Raw genomic sequence first — 9,698 nt, forward strand, 5'->3', positions numbered from 1 at the left:
TATTTAGCTTGTACATTAATTGTGAAACTAGTTTTGTATTGACCACAATAACTAATAAAATAGACTTCATCTATCTCACTTGCCTTACATCATTTTCATACCAAGGAGAAAAGTCCATTTATTTTTATTTTATTTTAATTTTTTTTAAACAACGGCCATTCAGCACATTGGAGTTCGGCTTTAGCTGTTCTTTTTTCCCTCTCTTTGTCTTTGTGTGTGTATGTATTCATGGGATTCTTAATTTGGTAGTTTTTTTTTCTTTTCACAGAAACAGATGTTAAAACACTTGAAAAACAAGAAATGCACCCGCCGGCATCTGTTCCTCTAAGTCAAATTTTAAGGTAAGTCTTGAATTGAATTCACACACATACACATACACACACCACACACACACACACACACATCACATTTACTTTTCTATAATTTGACACTATTTTAACTGGAAAACCTGGGGTATGACTTACACAGGTGCAAAGCTAAAACTGTAAAGGGAAAACATTTTGTACCAAGATTTATCACTAAACTAGGGATGCACTTCATACATGAATAAATACAGTATGCATGTGTGTGTGTGTGTGTGAGGTGGGACTGGAAAGTTCCTGGCTTTAAAGGTATCGCAATGGCCACAGTCTAATAACTGAAAAAAATAAAAGAATAAAAAATGCTGTATGTTTGGTGCTGCTGTCCACTTCATGGTCAGTATAAAAAAAAAAAAAAACAAAGCAAAAACGAAAAATATTAACGCATTCTAAAAAGTATTGTAACTTGTTATATAGGTGCAGGTGTGGCTGTGTGATAAGAAGCTTGCTTCCCAACCACATGGTTCTGGGTTCAGTCCCACTGCAAGGCACTGTGGGCAAGTGTTTCTAATATAGCCTCAGGGTGACCAAAGCCTTGTGAGTGGATTTGGTAGATGGAAACTGAAAGAAGTTCTTGATACACATCATTATCATCTTCATTTGACGTCTGTCTTCCATGCTGGCATGGGTTGGACAGTTTCACTGGAGCTAGCCAAGTAGAAGACTACACCAGGCTACTGTGTCTGTTTTGGCATGATTTTTATGGTTGGATGCTCTTCCTAACACCAAACAACCTGTGTGTCTTTGTGTCTATGTTTGTCCCTCCATCACTGCTTGACATCTGGAGTTGGTGTGTTTACATCCTCTTAGTGGTTTGGCAAAAGAGTCCAACAGGATAAGTAATAGACTTAAAAAGAAAAATAAGTCCTGGGGTCGATTAGTTCAACGGAAAACCTTCCAGGCAGTGCTCCAGCATGGCTGCAATCATTTGACTGAAACAAGTAAAAGAATGAAAGAATATATATATATTCTAATCCTTATTTTGTAACTTTTGTTTGCAGAATATCAGCAGATGCTGCTAAAAGGGCACAAGCTGAGTTGATCCGAAAGCGGTCCCGTGCTCAATCCCCCGTGTGTTCTCCTTCAAATAATGGTAAGTGATTATCAACTAGATATGATATACCTAAAAGACAAACTGGTGCTGTAAGCAATCTGTTTTCATTCAGATAGTGAAATATCACGGTTATATCCTGTCTACATATACCAGGGGTCAGTAAACCGGAGTAAATTACCCCAAGTGGGGTAAAACTAAAATTCTTGTGGGTAATGAGGATTCATTAGATATAAGTAAAATTATACAAAAAAACATGTTCTTTGTTTCAACAAAAATTTTAATTCTGGCATGATGAGGCACCTAAAAAGTTGCTGCTTTTTACAACAACCTACCTTTGCAAACAAGAATTTTCCACTCTAATGAACAAAAACAAAGCAGAGTAATCAATTGGACCCCAAAGACTGTATCCAAATTCTTTTGGCATCAGAGTGTCCCAATTTTGATGTAATTGTAACAAAAACGAAACATCATTTCTCCAAAACCTGAAGTTTCTTGAAAAATCCTTTTGTTTGATAATAAGGATTTTAATCTATTTTATCACATTTGTTTTATGCTTTTTATTTATAATTGTATTCTCTGTATAAATAGATTCAATAAATCTTTTGAATTCAAAGAATCTAGGATTTTCTTCCTTTTCAAATCAAACAGGTAAAGTTGACATAAATAAGTATATTTTGAGGGTAACTGGTTAAAAAAACTTCCACAACCCCCTGACATATGCAATATTTTCCAGACAATAGTTTACAACCAGAACAGTTAGATCATCTTATACACCAAGACGACTTCAGAGGACCAAAAATTCCATGTGAAATGCAGCAGGATTTGGGAAAATAGAAATACAATGTTTGAATGTTTACCTTATATACTACATCGACATGTATAATAGAAAACTGGTACTTGATGCAGAGTCAGGTGACAACGAGTTTGAAGTGAAAGTAACAAGTTTAAACATTTCTCGGAGTGCAAACTTGTATCCAGCTTATTCCAGATTGGTTTGACTAGAATAGAATCCAACGTTCAGAATTGGAATAACTGGAATGGTATATCCCTATTCATGATAATAATGATATGATTATGTTTTTGTTTTGCAAGATTCCTGATGTAAAATTGTGTATTGAAACAGCTAACAACATGATTGCAATAATACCTCAGACTAAAAGACTGGAGTTTTAAGAATGCATTCTAATCTTTGTTCTAGAGTGAGAGATAGAATCTCGAACCCATAACTAGAGTTAGATACTTCGTATATAGTGAGTCAAAAAAGTTTTTATTAAAATTCTACCCTTAATCAAGATGAAAAAAAATGCAAAACACCGAATTGATGTATACGCGTTAAGAAAAAGAAGGGAGACAACCAAATATTCCCCCACAAGGAAACTAGAATAGCAGCACATTTTAAAAACTAAGGAAGTACAAACCAAGGACAGATAAGACTTTTGTATTTGCTTTTCAACAGTCAGATTGGAACCTTAGAACAACAGATACAGCCAGAAATTTTCTAATGTCTGGTATAAATGGACAATAGTCACAAGAGTGGGAATGGTATTAAGATATCAGCTGGTACATGTTTAAGGATGTAATTTGAGGTATACTTTCTGAGCAGATAAAAAGAAAACAAAAAAAGACATGGTCAAACCTAAGGTCTGCTCTGTCAAGAATGATTTGGAACTAAACAACAATAGGCTTCACTCACAACTATTTTGAATTCACAGTCAGAATGACATCCAGCCACAGAAACAGTTGCTCATACGATGTACCAGTATCAAAATTTGAATAGCAAACAATAATGTATTCTGTTTTATGAGAAATGGATGTAAAATAAGTGAAACATTTCTGTAACTTTAATCAAATTTTCAGAACTCTTATTCTTCTTATTCTTTCACAGAAGTCAACCATTCCAAAACTGCTCTTGTGTTGAACGTTGAACCATCTAGCATGCAGTCATCGCCAACTACTACTTATACGCGAAGTAACTCTACGACAGGTTGGTAACAGGCCATGTTCTGTTTGTTTAATTTGCTACATAATGTTTTGTTGTTCTTTTTTTTTTTTTTACTTTGCACGTTCTTCAAACGTTGAGCCTCATGGATGCAGTAACAAGTGACTGGGACTTTTGGCGATATGCTGTGCTTGAGAAGACCTGTTAAGCCAAGTGAAACTATAGTTGTGGCCAATGCTAGTGTCATGTGACAGACACCCATGCCAGTGGCATGTAAAAAGCACCCTTCGGACATTGGGCCTCACGGAGACAATGATAAGTGACCAAGACCTTTGGCAATATGCTGTGCTTGAGAAGACTTGTCCAGCCGAGTGAAATCTTAGTTGTGGTCAATGTTGGTGTTACATAGCTGGCACCCATGCTGATGGCGTGTAAGAAGCACTCATTACACTCTCTGGAATGGTTGGATTAGGAAGGGCATCCAGCCGTAGAAACTATGCCAAATCAGATTGGAACCTGGTGTAGCTCTCCAGCTTACCAATTTCAGTCAAACCGTCTAACCCAGCGTTTCTCAACAGCAGTTCCACAAAAAGTTCCTAGGGGTTTCATGAGAAAGAGTGAAATCAGCTAATGCTAATTTCATGATTGTAATATTACTTTACATGCATAACATGTTATTGGTTATTCTAATATAGACATCATCCTATCTAACCTATTATGTTATCAAAAAAAATATAACAACCATTGTAATAATAATAATAATATTAGGGGAAATGATTCCAAACTTACAGGGAAAAATTCAATTTACTAAATTAAATTTCACACTATATAATACGTGTATATAAATAAGAAAATATAATTGAAAACATGTGTAGTCTATTTACTAATTATATACTATTTATTTAGTTTTAGGTAAATGTTTTATTGTATCTTTATTTTTTTCTATATGATATGATTTAAGTATATCATTGTTGATTTGCTTCATGGTGGTTCTTCTCTAATTTATATGCATGTATTTTATATATATATATATATATATATATATATATATATATATATATATGAGATTCACCATGTGAACTACAATGAAAAAAATATGAGAAAGATATGATATACATTTTTTTTTTTTGCAGGGGTTCCTTGAGACATGTAATTTATTCTAAGGGTTACACAAGGGTAAAAAGGTTGGTCCAGCCCATGCCAGCATGGATGATAATGAGTCATGAGATACTAGAGCAAGAATCTTCTGCTATCATAGCATCATGGCCTCGTGAGAGAAACGAGTAGACATTAACTCTGTGGAATCTCCTTAGTTGGTCTATATTCTAGTGCGATTAAGAGCAGTAGCTCAGCAGAATTCACTGTAATTAGACTACAGTCCATTGAACAGCTAGTTCCATTGATTGAACTACTGGAGCACACGTTGTCAAAAACTGATGTTTTTATTTATTTATTTATTTATTTATTTTACTTGTTTCAGTCATTGGACTGTGGCCATGCTGGGGCACCACCTTGAAGTTGTTTGCAGTGAAACAAATCGATCTCAGTCCCAGTATTATTTTGTCTAGTACATACTGTATCGGCCTTTTTTTGCTGAACCAATAGCTTATGAGAATGTAAATAAACCAACACCGGTTGCTTTGTTGGGTGACAAACACACACACACACACATACACACACACACACACATACATATGTACACACATATATACAATGGGCTTCCACACAGTTTCCATTTACCAAATTCACTAACAAGGCATTGGTTGGCTCTGAGATATAATAGAAGACTTGCCCAAGGTGCTGTACTGTGGGGTTGAACCAGAAACCATGTAGTTGCAAAGCAAATTTATGTACCTATCAGCCATGCCTATGCTTGTATTAACCTTCCTTTTATTGAAGTCAATATATTTTGTTGAAGTTGTTGTTCTTCTTCCAATTAGGGCTCACGCCATTAGCCACAAAGAATAATCTCTAATTCGAGCCTACTCTAAGCTACTAAAATGCGTGTGGCAACTTGAAGATCCACCCACTACACGCGATAGACTAGCGGTTGCACGGGCGCAAAAGCTACGTTGTTATCCTCATTCTGTAAACGGTGGCTTTTAACGGGTGACTTTTAACAGGTACAGAGGACTCGCAATCTAAACTAGGGTCTGAAAGTTTACCAGACCATAGTGGGTTACACCATGGTTCCTCTGCTTTGTGGTAGAAGTAGGAAGAAAGAGTGAGAGAAAGTTGTGGTGAAAGAGTACAGCGGGGTTCACCCCCACCCCCACCGGAGCCTCGTGGAGCTTAGGTTTTTTTGCTCAATAAACACTCACAATGCCCGGTCTGGGAATTGAAACAGTGTTCTTACGACCACAAGTCCGCTGCCCTAACCACTGGGCCATTGCACCTCCACTGAAGTTGTTGTTGCTGTTGTTGTCGTTGTCATAGCACTGCTATTGTTATGTTGTTTTTCAGGAAGTGAATTTGATGAAGAAGAAGTAAGTGAGAATGAAGACAGTGATGATTCTTGGACCAATCAAGAAGAGTTCTCGTCTGATCTAATTTTAAGGTTAGTTAAAATTCTGTTCTTTAACCCAATAGCATTATAATTATCCTGTCAAATGTAATGCCTATTTAGTCACAGTGTTTCCAATTAGTCACGCTTTATCTCATAGCTTTGAGATTTTTGAGGATGTAATTGTCTATTTTTAGACTGACATTGTAGGGTAAGTGTGGGAGGCTGGATCTGACCTGACAAGGACAAGAAAGCTCAAAATCACGTGATCTAGTGGTCTTGGTGCTGGAGGTGGTGGTGATTTATCTCCCCACTAATGATGTAAACAAGAATGCATTTTGCACCAAAACCTAATAGGAGGGTATCTCTCGTGGTATGTGCTGCAGTATAGTCTGTTCTAACAGAACATCCAAGTTTAAGTGGAGATAAATATTCTCGGTATTAATACTGCCTCTGTCGCCAATAAATATACTGTAACAAGCACTCTGTAAAGTGGTTGGTGTTAAGAAAGGTATCCAGTCATAGAAACCATGCCAAAGCAGGCAGAGCCTTGTGCAGTCTTTTGACTTGCCAACTCTTGTCAAACCAACCCAAGGGGAATGGACTTTAACTCTTTAGCATTCAGATTAGTTTGTTAATTATAATGCTAATTTATTCACATTGTTTTGAAGTTCATCATACACTGTCTTGTAGCTTTTTAGATTTTGATTATGTGTTTGTTTACTGGTCAGTCTCAACATAAAGCAAGTAGAATATTTGGATCTTTACTTCTTGACCGGTAGATTTAGAAAATAACTTTTTGTAACTAAACACTTTCAAACTTCAGGCACTGGTAGAATGTGTCACATCTTTTACTCTTAGCGTTTTTGAGAAAAGTTTATATTTACGATGTCATTTTGTGTTAAAGTTGTCGTATTTCGGTAATTTCAACCAATCAATGACGTGTATTCAGCTGAATAAAATTACTGCTGTTGATTGTCAACAACAATTATTGGCGGTGTATATTTCGTTTGTCACTGATATTTATGACATATTGGCGTTAGGAAGGGCATCCAGCCGTAGAAACATGGCCAGATCTGTCTGGGCCTGATGCGGCCTTCCGGCTTCACAGACCCCAGTTGAACCGTCCAACCCATGCTAGCATGGAAAGCGGACGCTAAATGATGATGATGATGATGATGATTTCATCTCAGTTACGTTTGTATAAATAAACGAGTGTATCTGAAGCTTGTTTACTTTATGGCACCACCATAAGTATCCGAAGTTTGAAAGTGTTTAGTTACAAAAAATTAATTTCTTGATCTGCTGTTCAAACGGAAAAGATCCGAATATTTGGTCCAGATATGGTCAGTTTGAATGCTAAAGGGTTAAACCAATAACGAGGCAATACAGGTTGTTTAAATCCTAACCAGTGTATTTTACTGGTTGATCTTTTTTTTTTTTCCTTCACAGCATGAAGAACATGAAAGAAGTGGATGGAGATAAACCATTTGGATGTCCTGTACCTGGTTGTAAAAAACGGTATAAGAATATCAATGGAATCAAGTACCATGCGCGACATGGTCACCGCAAGGATGCACGGTATGGAACAAACTCGCTTTTTATTCCTTACAGCAGATTTTGCTCATGGCTTGATTTTTTTTTTCCTTTTTTTTTTTTTTTCCTTATTTCACTCACTGTGTATAAAGTTAAAATATAGATATGTTTCATAAAAAAAAATGTATGGCCTCATGGAAGCGACAACAAGTGACTGAGACCTTTGGTGATATTCTGTGCTTGAAGAAGCTTCATCAAGCCAAGTGAAACCATAGTCATGGCCATTGCACCCGTGAAATTGTAATTTTGGCTGTTGCTGGTGTCGTGTAAATGGCACCCATGCTGGTGGCATGTAAAATGCACCCATTACACTCTCGGAGTGCTTGGTGTTAGGAAGGACATCCAGCTGTAGAAAACCATGCCAAACCAGACTGGAACCTGGTGCAGCTCTCCAGCTTAACCAGTTCCAGGCTGGATGCCCTTCCTAACTCCAACCCTTCCAAGATCGTAATGGGTGTTAGTTATGTGAGGCCTAAAGTTTGAAGGGTGCTTTTAATGTGTCACTGGCACAGGTACCAGTTATGTGACACTGGCATGTCTTGTATGTAAGTCTATATGTATGTATGTCTCTGTATGTCTATCTGTATGTCTGTCTGTATGTATGTATGTGGCTTAGTGGTTAGGGTATTCGACTCATGGTTGTAAGATTGTGGGTTCAATTCCTTGAGCAAGAGGCCTTATTTTACATTGCTCCAGTTTATTCAGCTGGCAAAACTGAGTTGTACCTGTATTTCAAGGGGGCCAGCCTTCTCACATCCTGTGTCACACTGAATCTCTCTGAGAACTACATTAAGGGCATGCATGTCTGTTGAGTACTCAGCCACTTGCACATTAATTTCATGAGCAGGTTGTTGTGTTGATTAGATCAACTGGAACCCCCCTTATTGTCATAACTGATGGGGGCCAGTTAGTTAAGTTGTGTGTATGTGTGTATGTATTTGCAGCATAATCAAATGGTTAAGGCGTTCGCTCTGATGCCACGACATGATATTTCGGACAAGTGTCTTTTTGTCATGATGTTGGATCGACCCAACCTTTGTGAGTGAAAAATAAGTTGATGGATATTGTGCAGAAGCCTGTTGGATAGATTGTATTTCAAAGATCTGACCTTGTCACCCACTATTCTACTCATTCAGCCTGAGAATTATGTTAAGGTTACATGTGTCTGTGGAATTTTTCAACCATAATGAACAACCGAATGCTAATTATTGAAACCAGTTGAGATCAATCTGTGCATGTGTGTGTGTGTGTACATATATGTATGTATGTTTGAATACGAATTTATATTTATGGATGTATATGTATGTATATCTGTGTATGTATATGTATGTATATTTATGTATGGATGGATGGATGTATATGCATGCACATTTGTGTATGAATATGTATGTGTGAATGGATATATATATATATATATATATATATATAAGTCTGTCTCTACCTGTCTATTTATCTAACTATCTTAATCTCTCTTTATCTATCTACCTATCTTTATCTTTCTACCTATGTATGTATATATGTATGTACATATGTATGTACATATGTATATTAGCTGTATCCAATAAAAATGAAAAGCATGTTTATTGATATATTTCTTTGGCATTTTCAGAGTGAGGAAAGGTTACCGGTGTCACTGTGGAAAAAGCTACAAAACTCCTCAAGGATTACGCAGTCACAACATTAACCACCATCCTGCGTTTGACATTCTCTCTTTATCACAACAGAACTGCACACCACAACAACAAGTGCAGTCCTTACAACTGCCAACACAACAACAACCACCACAACAACAACAACCACAGCAACAACAACAGCAGCAGCAGCCACCGGTGCGACCAACACATTTGACGGTGTCGCCAGCCAAGCCCTCTGCTGCACAACTGACTTGCACAACTTCGACGGCTGCCGTCAGTACGCCTTCGATTACGCCAACAAATCTCACATCAGTTAGCCCATCATTAGCTGCTGCCCTTTCGCAGACAATGCTAACACAATCTCAGCTGATGGCACAGCTGCCGTCCGGCATTCCTTCAATGTCAGTTCCGTCAGCTAATTCTGCTCCGTCTGTTGGTCATGTTCAGTTGATTGGCCAACAGGCTGCGCTCGTCACTACTGCAGCGTATGAGAAGTGAAACATGAAAACTTGCAAAAAAACCCAAAAAAAAAAACCAAAACATAAAAAAAAAAGTAACACAATATTTTTTTTTTGTGCTTGTTGAATATTTGAATTCAACAACAAAAACAAAA

At 37.2% G+C, this 9,698-nt stretch overlaps 1 protein-coding gene across 1 annotated transcript in view; it reads left to right on the forward strand.

Annotated features, from left to right (window-relative positions):
* Positions 1-9,681, forward strand: part of LOC115220832 (juxtaposed with another zinc finger protein 1-like) — a 31,898-nt gene extending 22,217 nt beyond the window's left edge. The window contains exons 2-7 of the mRNA XM_029791011.2: positions 269-341; positions 1,361-1,452; positions 3,299-3,397; positions 5,816-5,909; positions 7,308-7,436; positions 9,061-9,681. Of these exons, the coding sequence (XP_029646871.1) occupies positions 269-341; positions 1,361-1,452; positions 3,299-3,397; positions 5,816-5,909; positions 7,308-7,436; positions 9,061-9,583 (1,010 nt within the window). The 3' untranslated portion in view covers positions 9,584-9,681. The remainder of the gene's footprint in view (positions 1-268; positions 342-1,360; positions 1,453-3,298; positions 3,398-5,815; positions 5,910-7,307; positions 7,437-9,060) is intronic.
* The last annotated feature ends 17 nt before the right edge of the window (positions 9,682-9,698 follow it).

Source organism: Octopus sinensis, linkage group LG17 (genome assembly GCF_006345805.1).
Source record: "Octopus sinensis linkage group LG17, ASM634580v1, whole genome shotgun sequence".
NCBI lineage: Eukaryota > Metazoa > Mollusca > Cephalopoda > Octopoda > Octopodidae > Octopus > Octopus sinensis.